Raw genomic sequence first — 14,817 nt, forward strand, 5'->3', positions numbered from 1 at the left:
ACTTTCCAATTGCCGTGCTGAAAGACTATTTCAAACAAAATCCAACAGCTTTATGACACTGAAGCAAGCAAATTTAGATGCAATCCAGACAGCCCTGCTAATATGGAGGAACAACTCCAGGAGCAAACAAGACTGGGCGCCACTGAGCAGCCACTTCCCTGATGACCTACAAAAGCTGCTGATGAAAACAAGCGAGGAGGAGCAGTGAGCATATAGGGTGGGCAGTCACATTCTGTTTTACTAGAATTTTACTAGTAAGCAAAGGCATATAGATGACTTTGTCCTGAAAAGAGGCTTATGCACCTCTCAAATGGCTCTAATGGCCGGTATTGTATACAATATTTACATAACATTATGTCAAAGATAACAGCAAGCCTCACTCCAGAGCATGTCCACTGTAAACCTGAATTCATGAACTAAATCATCTGTAAACTTTGGAAATGTGTTATTTTGAACTGAAAAATAAAATGTTTTGGATTTAATCTAAAGATTTATTTGAACTTAAGGACAGAAGCCATTTTTAATTTCCTATTTGCACATCGTTTTTTGTTTAAATACTAGTAGCACTTTAATTTGTTTTACCTAACATTTGTATTCTTTTAATTTTTTATTCTTTCAGTTCTATTGATTAATGTTTAAAATATATTTGTCTATCATTAAATTCTTATGTTTTATCATTCATTTAATTTGCTGTGGGATGAGACAATAAGGTAGCATCACGATTGGGCACACTTGAGCAGGTGAGGTGGAGCCTAGAACAGGAAGTTTGTCTACAGGAAGTGGCAGATGAGAGTTAGTGAGATAATTATTGACTAATCAAAGAGTTAATGACCTGAAAGTAGCACAACTTGAGATGTCACATGATTCAAATCAGCCAGGCCTTTATTTTGAATGGACCCACCACAAGCCCAAGCTTTGTCTTAAATGCAGTGTTTTTCTTCAAATAAATAAACACAATTATAGATATGGTTTTTACACTATTAACTAACCAATATTGTGTTTGGCTTTATTTACAGAAAAAAAGTATTTATTTTACTCCATTTGGTATTGTAATCGATTAATGGCAATTTCCTAAATAACTAATTTCTTACAAACATCAGGACAAGTTTTAAGCTTTTAACACTTTAATTCATCTATTTTCTTGAATTTGGTGCTGCACCACTGCTTTACATAGCAATGCTGTTGCAGGGAGAAAAATAACTGGAAGAAGCATTCTTATATCTTTAACAGTCTAACAAAAGTTTGCCTAACAGGGGGAGAAACAGAGGATACAGTATTGGACCGTAGCCTAAATCCAGGATAAAGAGGTTCAGTAATTGTAATTTTGAGGGTGTGGAGGTGGATGAGATTGTCTGAGATTCTGTAGAAGGACACAGTGCCAGCAAGACAGTCCACATACACTGCTACTCTGTTAGAAACAGAGGAGGAGGAGATGCTGCATGTTTTTTGCTTACTGTGCCACACAGAGTAACCACTGTCAGAGCACCTCAGACTCCAAGATTGATCATTTGATCCAAACCCACAGTCTGTTATGTGTCCTTTCCTTCTGATTCCTCTGTAACTCACTGATATTTCAATGTCTCCTCTCCACTCGACCTCCCAGTAACAGCGACCAGTCAGAGGATTTGTGCAGAGCAGCTGAGGACAGTCATCAAATCTGTCTGGATGATCAGGATATGACTGAATCTTCTTCACATGTGTCACCTTCCTGTTGTTGTCAGTCAGTTTGAGGTTTTTATTTACTGTGTTTTTGTCGATTGTGAGTGGACAGGAATCTGATGGAGAGAACAAACACAATCCAGCTGCAGTTATTGATCCATCATCTGTTCATTGATTGACACTTTGATGATGACTCCTGACATCAGAGGTGTGAATGAGTGATGTGACAGTTTGAAGATGGTTGAATGTGTGCTGCTTTGTTTTCATGAATCACATTAAAAACACACTTACACTTCCTCAGCCCTGGTGTCAACCATTGTTCTCCAGCAGGCTCCACCCTGAAAGGAGGAGAGGGTCAGACCAGCACAGTCTCTTTCAGCATGCACACAAGGCTCATACACATAGTTTATTATTCTCTAATAGTAATAGTAAATGAGGAATAGAAATAAATGCTTTCATCATGGCCAGAGTGCATAAAAAAATAACCACCTAAGGGCCAGATTAACTAATGTGTTGCTTCAGTCCAAACTCAGCAAAGTACTGTCAGGATTTGCAAGATTGCATGTAACATGTGGGAACTGATATTTTTGCACTAACCGCCTTGCATATAAACTTCTGGAAGTTCCTTTCTAAAGCTGCAAAATATGGGTGAAAAAACTACTTAGATCAACTGTGCAAACAGGTGTACTAATGTTTGCGTCATGCTGTTTGCACCAATATTTATTTGACATGGCAGCAATTATTGCTTGCACACGTAAAAGTGTGTTCTAGAAAAGAGAGATGTTTGTCCACTTGTGTCAGTTTATTTGAAATACCAGAAAAAGCTCTTTTAAAACATACACATTACACGGCGACCTAATTCTAAACTCGCTCACTGAACTCAGAGATGACTTGGGACCTCTGATTAAAAACTTTCAACTCTTTCATTCTTGGTATCAGGTTTTCTGTGGGAGAAATTTCATAGCATGAACAGTGAGGTTCAAAGTGAAACGGCTGAAGAAAAGAGAGGATGATAACAGTAACGACTTTGGACCCTGTTCTAAAAATAATAAGGCCCTTATTAGTCATCATGCAAATTCAGCTGCTAGCACTTTGTCAACATGTGAGATATTAATCACACACACAAACTTACAAAGAGGTCTGCAATCTGTAAATCTTTTTTTTTTTCATATTTCATCTTTTTTTTAAAGATCCAGCATGGAAAAATGGTGGTACGGTAAACACACAGTGTAGAGTTAAACTTTTGTCAATCGGGGATTCACACAGGCAATCGCATCCACACCTACAGCAGATTTAGAAAGCCTGACAACATGACAGTATTTCTTCCTCCTTTAGACACTGTATGTGATTTCAACAGGCATCTCCATACCTGATATCCATTCTCAGCTGCTTCAGCTGCTTCTCTCCTGCCTCTCCTGGATGGTTATAGCTCAAGTCCAGCTCTCTCAGTTGGGAGTTGGAGCGCAAAGCTGAGGCCAGAGAAGTGCAACCATGCTCTGTGATTAGACAGCCTGACAGCCTACAGACACACAAAACAACATGACGGTGATTGCCTCATGTTATTGTCCAAGTCTTCACTGTGGTTCACATTGTTGTGTGTTGTGTACACATTTAATAATATACAGATATAGATATATCATCTTTACCCAAGATGCAGCACCTTCCTGTTAAAAGTTCTCCACAATCTCACAATATTGTGGCAAAAATAATCTTATATTGCATGCTGTTGTCATACCCCCAGGAAGTAGGTCCAGACTATGGTGTGTGTACATATATATATATATATATATATATATATATATATATATACACACACACACACACATATATACATATATATATATATATATATACATATATACATATTTGGACAATGACACAAGTAAACTATTACAGATATATAATGGACATGGACATAATGTGTAGACTCTCAGCTTTCATTTCAGGGTATCCTCATTCAAACTGGATGAAGGGTTTATGAGTTTCAGCATCCTTAACATGTCCCAACATGTTTTTAAATGGAGCAAAAGTAATTGGAGAATTGACTCAAAAGCTATATCATGGGCAGATGTGGGCAATTTCTTCAATATGTCATTATCAGTTAAGGAGATAAAAGGCCTGGAGTTGTTTTGAGGTGTGGTGCTTTCATCTGGAATATTTTAATGTAAACAGACAACACGCAGCCAAAGGAGCTCTCCATGAAGGTGAAACAAGCCACCTTTAAACAGTGAAAACAGAAAAAACATATCCAAGATTTTGCTACAATACCAGGACTAGTGAAATCTACAGTTTGGTTCAACGAACGAACGAACGAACGAACGAACGAAGGAAAGAAAGAAAGAAAGAAAGAAAGCACTGGTGAACTCAGTATTGCAAAAAGACCTGGACATGCACAGAAAACAGCAGTGGTGGATGATCGCATGATCATTTCCATGGTGAATAGAAACCCCTTTCACAACAGCCAATCAAGTGAATAAGACTCTCCAGGAAGTCGGCGTATCAATATCTACCATAAAGAGAAGACTGCATGAGAGTAAATACAGAGGGTTCACTGTAGGGTGGAAGCCACTCATAACCCTTAAAAATAGAAAGGCTAGATTGGACTTTGCTAAAAAACACAAAAGAAATCCAGTACGGTGCTGTAAAATCATTCTTTGGACAGAGGAAACTAAGATAAACCTCTACCAGAATGATGGCACGAAGAAAGTATAGAGGAGGTGTGGAACACCTCATGATCCAATCATACAACATCATAAAACATGGCAGAGGCAGTATGATGGCTTGTGTGCGCATGGCTGCCAGTGGAACTGGGACACTAGTGTTTATTGATGATGTGACACAGGACAGAAGCAGTAGAATGAATTCTGAGGTGTTCAGAGTCGTACTTGCCTGCTCACATCCTGCTAAATGCAGTCAAAAATGCAGTCGATAGGGTGGTGTTTCATAATACAGATGGACAATTACCCAAAACATACAGCCAAAGCAAACCAGGAGTTTATTAAAGCAAAGAAATGTAATATTCTTGAATGGCCAAGTAGGGCACCATGAGTTCAAGACTTTGGCATTTTCCTGCCAGCAAATGGGTTTCAACCAAGCATTAGAAATGAACATTTTATTTTCAATTATTTCATTTGTCCAATTACTTTTGAGCCCCTGAAATGAGAAGATTGTGTTAAAAAATCATTTAGTCCCTCACCTTTTTTATGCAATCTTTTTGTTCAACCCACTGAATTAAAGCTGAAAGTCTCCTCTTAAACTGCATATGATTGTTTCATTTAAAATTGATTGTGGTAATGTCTGGTGTCTGTGGAGGGAACTGAAACTTTGAGTTGCCAAGTAGCAGCCAAGAAACTTCTAAGATTTAGAGAGTTTTTCTAAAGAGGACTGGAACAAAACCCCTCCTGAGATGTGTGCAAACCGAGTGACTAAACTACAAGAAACATCTTTCCACTGCTTTGCCAACAAGGGTTTCTCCAAATACTAAGTCATGTTTTGCTTTTGGATTGAATACTTATCTCATGCAATTTATAACTCTTATGTAATGTGTTTTGTTTTTTTTCTGGATTTTTGGTTGATATTCTGTAGGCATTCATTTAATCAAATGACAATAAAATTAAAAACTATTCGTTTTTTTGTAAGTGAACAAATGTACAAATTCAACACATAATTAATTCCCCTCAATGTATATCAGTTACCCCTAACCCTTGTTTTCACTATGCAGTTTTATGTAACAACGTCTCACAGAATTTTTAAACTGCCAGAACGGGATAACTAGAAATTCTTGGTGGTAAAGCTTCCCTGTCTTGCTGTTTAAGAATGACAGAAGGTTTAGATAAGCAGAAATATTTATAGACAGATAATTTCAGAAAATAGCTCTTGTTTGAAACAATCTGCTGAATTCTTACCTGAGAATGTGGAGATTACACTGCAGACTCTTCAATCCAGAAGATATTAGCATCACTCCTGAATCCTTCAGATCGTTGTTATTCAGGTCCAGCTCAATTAAATTAGAGGACTCCAGGCTAACTGAGGATAGAGCGCCACAGCTTCTCTCTGAGAGGTTACAGCCACTCAGTCTGAAAAGATAGTAATGTAAATTTTGTACATTTTTATTCATTTACTGTATAAAGATGGCAATGCATTTAAAAATATATATAACTTACAGAGCTTTATTGGAAGCTTTGACCACTGGCATCAGTCTCAGAAGAGCCTCCTCTGAAGCAGCATATTTCTTCAGGTCAAACTCATCCAGATCTTCTTCTGATGAAAGTAAGATGAAGACCAGAGCTGACCAGTGAGCAGGAGACAGTTTATCTGTAGAGAGACTTCCTGGACTCAGGGCCTGTTGGATCTCCTTCACTAGAGAACGATCATTCAGTTCATTCAGACAGTGGAACAGGTTTATGCTTTTCTCTACAGACAGATTCTCATTGAGCTTCTTCTTGATGTACTGAACTCTTTCCTCATTGGTCTGTGGACTTCTTGTCTGTGTCAGCAGGCCTTTCAGGCGACTCTGATTGGTCTGCAGTGATAGACCCAGGAGGAAGCGAAGAAACAAGTCCAGGTGTCCATTTGGACTCTGTAAGGCCTTGTTCACAGCAGTATTGTAGAAGTCTGCCCCAGGTTGTTGTTCTTCCAGCAGATTGACTCCAGAGTTGATGAAGGTCAGATGGACATGAAGAGCAGCCAAAAACTCCTGAACACTTAGATGGACAAAGCAGAACACCTTGTCCTGGTACAGTCCTCTCTCCTCTCTAAAGATCTGTGTGAACACTCCTGAGTACACTGAGGCTGCTCTGATATCGATGCCACACTCTGTCAGGTCTGATTCATAGAAGATCAGGTTTCCTTTCTGCAGCTGGTCAAAAGCCAGTTTTCCCAGAGACTCAATCATCTCCCTGCTCTCTGGACTCCAGTGTGGATCTGTCTCAGCTCCTCCATCATACTTGACCTTTTTCACTTTGACCTGAACCACCAAGAAGTGGATGTACATCTCAGTCAGGGTCTTGGGTAGCTTTCTCACCTCTGTGGTTCTCAACATGTGCTCCAGAACTGTAGCAGTGATCCAGCAGAAGACTGGGATGTGGCACATAATGTGGAGGCTTTGTGATGTCTTGATGTGAGAGATGATGGTCCTGGACCGCTTCTCATTAGCGAATCTCTTCTTGAAGTATTCCTCCTTCTGTGGGTCAGTGAACCCTCTGATTTCGGTCACCATGTCAACACAGTCCGAAGGGATCTGATTGGCTGCTGCAGGTCGTGTGGTTATCCAGAGGTGAGCAGAGGGAAGCAGGTTGCCCTTGATGAGGTTTGTTAGTAGCAGAACCACAGAAGTGGACTCCCTGGGGTCAGTGAGGATTTCTGTATTGTGGAAGTCTAGAGGAAGTCGACACTCATCCAGACCATCAAAGATGAACACAACCTGGAAGTCTTCGAACCTGCAGAATCCTGCTTCTTTGGTTTCAATAAAGAAGCGATGAATAAGTTCCACCAAGCTGAACTTTTTCTCCTTCAGCACATTCAGCTCTCTGAAAGGGAATGGAAATATGAACTGGATGTCCTGGTTGGTTTTGTCTTCAGCCCAATCCAGAGTGAACTTCTGTGTCAACAAAGTTTTCCCAAAGCCAGCCCCTCCCATAGTTAGTACTTTTCTGACTGGTTGTTCTTTTCCAGGTGGGACTTTAAAGATGTCTTCTAATCTTATTGTTTCTGGTCTGTATGGTTTTCTTGATGCTGTTTCAATTTGTCTGACCTCATGTTCTTGATTGACCTCTGCAGTCCCTCCTTTTGTGATGAAGAGCTCTGTGTAGATCTGATTCAGAAGGGTTGGATTTCCGGTTTTAGCAATTCCCTCAAACACACACTGGAACTTCTTCTTCAGGTTAGATTTAATTTTATTCTGACACATGCTGGAGAATCCTAAAAGAATAGAGAAACAACATTTTGTGTATTCAAACACACGCTGGAACTTGTTCTTCAGAGTAGATTTAAATTTAAGATGACACTTGTCAAGTGCTGCTAATAGAAACACACAAATATGAATGATTTTTGGACTGTTGTGGTTGTTTTATTCAATTTCGGATGAGCTTTTTTTGTTGTCCATCCATCTATTTTGTGCCACCTATCTAGGTCCAAACCATGGGGGCAGTCTAAGTGGAAATGCTCATCCCACCATCACCTTAAGCTCTTTTGTGGAGACATCAAGGCTTTCCCAGCCGAACCCTGATGATGGTGCATGCATATACATGATCTACACGTCTGTAGATTCTACAATGTAAACTTTGCAAGTGGCCAGTACTATTTCCAGCGTGTATATAGACTGTGCAAATGCAAAAGTTTCCACTTCTCCAAAAATACATAGAGGTTAACAACAGTAATAAATGGACCAATCACAGTAGTTGCAGGCTGCATCAGCACAAGTTGTAGGTACATTTTTAGGGAGATGCATATGAAGTTATGGCTTAAGTTATAGTGTGGGGTTTCGGAAAGGTTTGCAGTTGTAATGTACCTACAACATAAATTTAAGATAGAGACATGATTTCCACTTAATGTCAATATAAATTTTAATTCTATAGCACATTCACTTCATTGGCTGCCCGTGCATTTTAGGATCCATTTTAAGCTGCTTTTATTTGTTTTTAAATGTTTGTCCAATGCTGCCCCTGTGTACCTCTCTGAGCTTCTTCATCCATACATACCTTCCCGGTCCCTCAGGTCGGCAGACCAGCTCCTCCTGAGCGTGCCCAGGACTAATCGTAAGCTCAGAGGGGATCGGGCGTTTGCTGTGGCAGCACCAAAATTGTGGAATGAGTTGCCTTTACATGTTAGACAGGCACCTTCCTTATCTGTTTTTAAATCACGTCTTAAAACATATTTATTTACCTTGGCTTTTAGCACAGCAGGACTTGTTGATGTCTCTTAATACGTTTCTTATTAATTATATTATTTTTAATTTTAAGATATTTTAATTTTAAGATATTTTATATGTAATTTAAAAATAAATTTAAGATAGAGACTCTGTTTTATATTTGTAGCACTTTGGTCAACATAGTTGGATGTAAAGTGCGTTATAAATAAAGATGCTATGCTATGCTATGCTATTTAAAAGCAAAAAAGGCTTTTTTAAAGCAAAGCCCATGAGGGAGGATGCCAGTTTCCATTACTTGTATCCACAGTTTTATTCTTTTAGCCTCTGGGCTTGCCTACAACTGTCCTGGACCTGGGTGTCTTCCAGATGGTGAACACTGTTCTGTTCCTCATAGATAAAGTCTGATAACCACAACAGTCCAATAAGAGAACACAATTCAAGTTCAGATTGGACAGGCCATTCCTCCCAGTGAAATATAAAAATAGTATATGAACAGTAAAATCCAAGGGAATTACAATGAAGTCCCCAGCTGGAGTAGGTTTTAGCACCATAAAAGGCATTTCAGGACAATCCCTCATAAGGAAACATCATTTTCATTCATCGGGAAATTATCAGTGAACCGGGACCTAAAAGCCAAAGAGGGCAACTCAAGAATGGATTAGAGTCAGATCACTTCTCCAGGGGAAATTTCTAAACTGGAAATGGTTAAACATAAATGGATGGACACACACACACACACAACAGACAAAGGTTAGTGCTCTAACAAATAACGCAATAATATATTAATAACAAAATATTTGATCTCACCTAAATGAGCAGATGGCCCAGAGGACAAACCTAGCTGTCGGGAAACTGTAGGATCAATGGTTCGAAGGTGACTGATCATTATCCTGCAGGCTTTTTCTCCCTTTTTCTTCACGATGTCAATGAAGTCGCGTGCCTTGTCTGCTCTACTTTGGTTTATTTCCTGTATCCTTTCTTTCTCCAACTGATTCAAGACATTGTCTATTACAAGGGCTTCAAGTAGCTGTGTGAGATTTTCTGCTGTCACCCTCTCCACAAACTGTGTTCGCATTCTGGCAAGCTCCTTCTCTGTGGAAAGAAATATAATAAACTGAAATGAAGAATTTGTTTTTGTTTTGTTTGTTTAAATAGTTGATTTGTTTTTGAAATAACAAGTTTAGTAACTCAGTCAGTCAGCTCAGCCAACATAGATTTAACAGTTAATGCTGGGCAGACACTGTGCGATTTTTTCAGTCGCGCGATTCAGCTCCTGCTCAAACTGCACGGTTGACTCGCAGGGGTTAGAAGTTCATAGGTCACGATGCAGGGTCTCACACTATACAACCCGATGCTCTGATGCGACCTGAGTGCTCACACTGTGCGTCCATAAAATTAAGGTTATAACAGAAATTCTGTCGCTCGCTCTCCCTCTCTGTCTTTCACTCACATAGACACGCACACCACCACCATCAACTTTGCTAAATTGCTAATGAAAAACATTGATCAGGCAGCTGTGATTGAGCAGCAATGTAAATCCACCTATTTTCACGGTTGTTGTGGTTGTGATAATTTTGTGAGGCCACATCTAAAAGGCTCGGATGAGGTTGCCATAGTTCTACAAGTTGTGCCTCCATCGCTTGTGTCCAGATCACACGCTGCACTGCCGTGCTGCGCCGTCTTTTTCGCTGACATTTGTGTTTGCGCGTGCGCAGTGTGAGAAACTGCGGTGACCTCACGACCAAGCGATTGATGATCGGGAGCTGGTCGTGAGGTGTTAATCGCTTCTCGTTACCCCACGTATACTACACGATGCACGACGCACGATGAAGGCCAAAATCCGGCCGATCGCCAAAACGGTCGCACGACTCAAAAATCGGCTCAAAATGGGCCAAAAATCGCACAGTGTGAGCCCAGCATAACTCTCTATGAGTAGCCTCTGCAAACCTCCAGTGTAGTGAAGTCTGCTTATATGTATCATTATTTTAACAGATAAACTTGTTCAGTGTTACAGGAGTTTATCAAAGTGAACCTTGCAGCAGGCCAGTCTAACCTTGATAGTACCAGTTTTTAAGTAATATAGTCAGTCTGTGGTAGGACTCGACTTAAGCGGTCAAAGAATTGCAGGAGACTGATGCTGTCCAGTGTAGCAAGTGATTTATTCACCATTTTGTGGCCCAACAATATTTACAAAGAAACAAATAAGAAACTCAACTCTATAATTAACTCAGTTCAAATAAACATAACTGAACTTAAATCAACAGAAATTAAGGTCAAACTGCACACAGCTACACTGACCTGAACCTTTTTTCCCCCGAAACACCTGAGTTCGTCTGCTTAAATAGTCCACTTAACCAAACAATTTCTCCTCTGGACTATTCCATTCAGTAGGTAGGTAAGATGAACATGATTATAGTCAAACCTCTACTACTCCTCTTTACTGGCAACAAACTCTGTGGTGTAATCAATACATATCACAACAATAAATCTATTTCTTTATAAACCCTCTAAAATCAACTTTATTAAATTATAAGAATTCTTCCCCTTCTGCACTTTGTCTCTTCCTGTGACCTCAGATGAACCCAGAAGGTATAAAGCAGGAAGTAAAACTACATTTCCTCCTTTTGCTTCTGCAAGACAGGTAGGTAAGGTAAGTTCGAAACAATACAAATTAACAGTTGAAATAAATAACATGTTAACTTAACAAACTTGTAGGAATTGATTTAAACCAAGATGTTATATTATATAATCTGTAAAAGTGCAAAACATAAACAAACCCGGGATAGTAGATGTTTGCCTATTGCAGATTACATGTGAAATATGGTTAAATCAAAACAAGAATGTTAACTAAGAATGTAGACAAATGGTCTTCTCACCCACTTTGTCACACAGTCCATAGCTAAATAAAGGATTTATATTATAAGTGTATCCCACTTCTTTTTGGCAAATGGTAAATAGACACTTCTTATACAGTGTTTTTCTACTTTACCCAAGCACTCAAAGTGCTTTACACAACTATAGAAAGCAGAAAATTAACAAGTAACTTTAGAAAAAGGCATGAAAATAATGATATGACACCACACGCACATAATGATTTGTGCTGGAGTCCTTGCATTTAATTTTCATATGGATGAGACCCAAAAACTTCACATTATTTTACATTTAAAATATATTTAATGTAATATTTAATGTGTTACACAGGTAGGTCTTTCTTTTGCTGTTCATGTACTTCTGGCTCTTATCTATGAATTATTACTGTCAATAAATTCCAGTCAACTTGCCAGTAACTGCAGATAAAAAAAATCAGCCTGCACAGCAGAAAACGGGGTATTTATTCATGATGCACCTAAGTACTTATGTTAAAGTGAACTGTCCCTATTAAATAAAAGGTAAATAAACATAAATTTGATTTCACTGAAATTTAATACACAGTTACTCGTTTTATAGAAAAAGAATTTAACTGCTAACAAACACGGGCAGGGATAGCTCAGTAGGTAGAGTGGCGGCCCCATGATCGGAAGGTTGGGGGTTTGAATCCACTCAATAAGTACCCTAGGTACCCCTGAGCAAGGTACGGTCCCTACACAGTGCTTCTCGGTGCCCTATGGCTGCTTCAACTAATATGTAGTTATTTTTAAAAAAGTTGCCTTATTTAACTGTGCCAACTTTAACTCTCATGTATGTATGTTTATGTATTTTGGTGAATAAACCATAAACAATGTCTGTACACGAAGTACAGAGTGCTCTATTATTCTAAGAAGACTTTTTTGTTTCATGTTTATTTGTCTTACTTACATCTTGTCAAATAGCCTACTGGCTCCTACCTGCTGAGCAAGCTGCTTGGTTTGGCGAATCCATCAGCACACTCCTCTACGGTCTGCTACAGCTTTGCTCTAGAACAGAACACCACAGGAGATTTTCAGATTGTAGAGCTATTTAAGCTGCTTTGGGATTCTACTTCTATCGCACTGTATTCTTATTCATTCAGTTTTATTTATATCACACAAATCCCAACAACAGATGCCTCAAGGTTCTTTATATTGTAAGGTAGACCCTACAATAATACATACAGAGAAAAACCCAGCAAGCATATGAAAAAGTTTTCCACATTTAAAAAAAATCAAAAAAACGAATTGTCCTATCAGGTCTTTCCCCTCAGATCCTGTCTTAGATCACATTGTTCATCCTGTTTGCCCAGTTTTCTTTGTGAACTTTGAGCAGGTGTCTCTCTCCTTTTTAATTGAAATAGTTCAGCATGTGTGCTGATCTGTTAAGGTGACAGCTTCCTACCCTGTCTCCTCAAGGATGTTTTTAATAGGCCTACTCTTGAGCCATGTATCACTGGGCTAATTAATGCCTTTCTGATGTCTGGCTCTGTCCCAGTTGCCTTCAAACATGTTGTAGCACAGCATGTTTGTAGATCTGCAGACCTTAGCACTCTTCTGTCACATCTTCAATTGTATTATTAAATTTATTGCAAGCACAGTCTTATTTTTGAGTCTTTTTCTTTCTAGAGCACAGGACAACTTCCTTGCACCAAGGAGCCAATTAAGACCGTGTACCATAAAGCCTTCCAACATGACAATGACCCAGGGGATAACCCCAAAGAAACACAGATGTGGCTAAAGAAGAAGTAAATTAAGGTCCAGGACCTCAGAATAGAAAATCTGTGAAGAGCTGAAGCTTCAAGATGCCAGTCAGCAGGGAAGAAACCTGAAGGATTTAGAGAGTTTCTGTAAAAAGGAGTGGGACTAAATCCTTCCTGAGATGTGTGAAACCTGGTGACCAAATATATGAAACATTGCTGTGGCGAGGGCTTGGTCTTTGGCCTGCTGCAGAGGAGGGGTGATGCAGTGAGCTCACAGGGCGGCGCAGAGGTGGGAAGGAACAGGTGTGCGGAAATGACTTGATGAGGAGAGACTTTTCTTATGTCTTGCAGTGAGAAGAAGCAGCAGAGTGACGGAGGGGCAGGAGCCAGAAACTGCAGGGACAGTCCTGATTGTAAATAAAACACTGCTGAACTGACACACGCAGAAGTGTCCATCTGTGGGTCGTGTGTCACAATCCTACTGCTGTGCTTCATTCACTCAGTGACATGCAAATCATACCAAATCATGTTGCAGGAACCCTCACTCACCCGTATGAGCCATGCTGTCAGCTTTTTGCCTCCTACACTCATAAAAATTAGTCATTGGATGAACTCAATTTGATTGATGGCAGGTTTTCCACGTAATACGTTTATTTTGGTTCAACCAAATCTACATATATCATGACAATTTAATTCAATTTAGTCAGTAGAACACAATGTTTTAAATACATTTAAAAGGAAAAAAATACATTAACAAGATGTGAAAGGATATATCAGGATACCAGAGTTGCTGCCGTGAGAGAGACTGATTGTTAAAGCCAGGCACAGCCAGCAGTTGGTTGCAGTTACTAATGTGTAGGTAAATAAAAACCATGTTTCATTTGCAGACTTCATCCTTCCTGATGTGTGTGGTGTCAGGTCGGATCCTCTCTGTATCACACCTTTCATCATGCATCTTGTTTTCATTTCATTAAGCTGAATTAAGTTTTTAGTTTCCATTTGGTTCCAGCCTTAGAGGAAACGAAACTAATGACACCAGCACAGAGAGGCTGTGTGCTGAAGAGCCCTAAAGCCAAAATGGCCCTTTGCCAGGTGTGTTTAACTTCCACAAAGCATCACAGTGTGAAAATACTTTGTTATATGTAGTATTTATAAGTATTTTTCTCAGCCGCTGACACGTAAACAATCAGCATAGTGTAATATGAAATAACCTAGATTTAAACTTAATGTACTCACATTGATTTTAAACTTGTCTCAGTAAGAGAAGTGATCCAAAAGTTCCAGTCAAAGGAGCTTGCAAAGAAAAGCGTCTGGACTTCTTTAAGTTGCTTGAAGACGTTTCACCTCTCATCCGAGAAGCTTCTTCAGTTCTAAGGTCAAATGGTGGAGAGTCCCAGATATAAACCTAGTGGGAGTGACCCCCCACAGAGAGACAAAAGGACCCCCTGATGATCCTCTAATTGCCTGAGCCAAGGTGTGAAACTGGGTGTGGGTCCCAATCAGCCAGAGTTTCGGGTGAGTTCATTGTGAAACCTGGCCCCACCTTATCGTGCAAATTCCTGAGGTCAGATGGCCCAGGATGTGGGTGGGCGTTAAGGCGTCTGGGGAGGGAACTCAAAACTGGATTATAGATGGCAGAGAGTTGGTGTTGTAAACCACCGCCTCTGTTCAAAGATGGTCGCTCACAGTGGACATAGATGGC

General features: G+C 39.7%; 1 protein-coding gene across 1 annotated transcript; it reads right to left on the reverse strand.

Annotated features, from left to right (window-relative positions):
• Positions 1-1,114: 1,114 nt before the first annotated feature.
• On the reverse strand, positions 1,115-13,006 carry LOC113015516 (protein NLRC3-like). Its single transcript, XM_080297559.1, has 7 exons — positions 12,352-13,006; positions 9,335-9,619; positions 5,823-7,578; positions 5,565-5,735; positions 3,029-3,178; positions 1,951-1,997; positions 1,115-1,775 (listed from the first exon to the last, which is right to left on the reverse strand). The coding sequence occupies exons 1-7, from the start codon at positions 12,383-12,385 to the stop codon at positions 1,216-1,218; spliced, it is 3,003 nt and encodes a 1,000-aa protein (XP_080153685.1). The 5' UTR covers positions 12,386-13,006; the 3' UTR covers positions 1,115-1,215.
• Positions 13,007-14,817: the final 1,811 nt, after the last annotated feature.

Source organism: Astatotilapia calliptera, chromosome 23, assembly GCF_964374335.1.
Source record: "Astatotilapia calliptera chromosome 23, fAstCal68.1, whole genome shotgun sequence".
NCBI lineage: Eukaryota > Metazoa > Chordata > Actinopteri > Cichliformes > Cichlidae > Astatotilapia > Astatotilapia calliptera.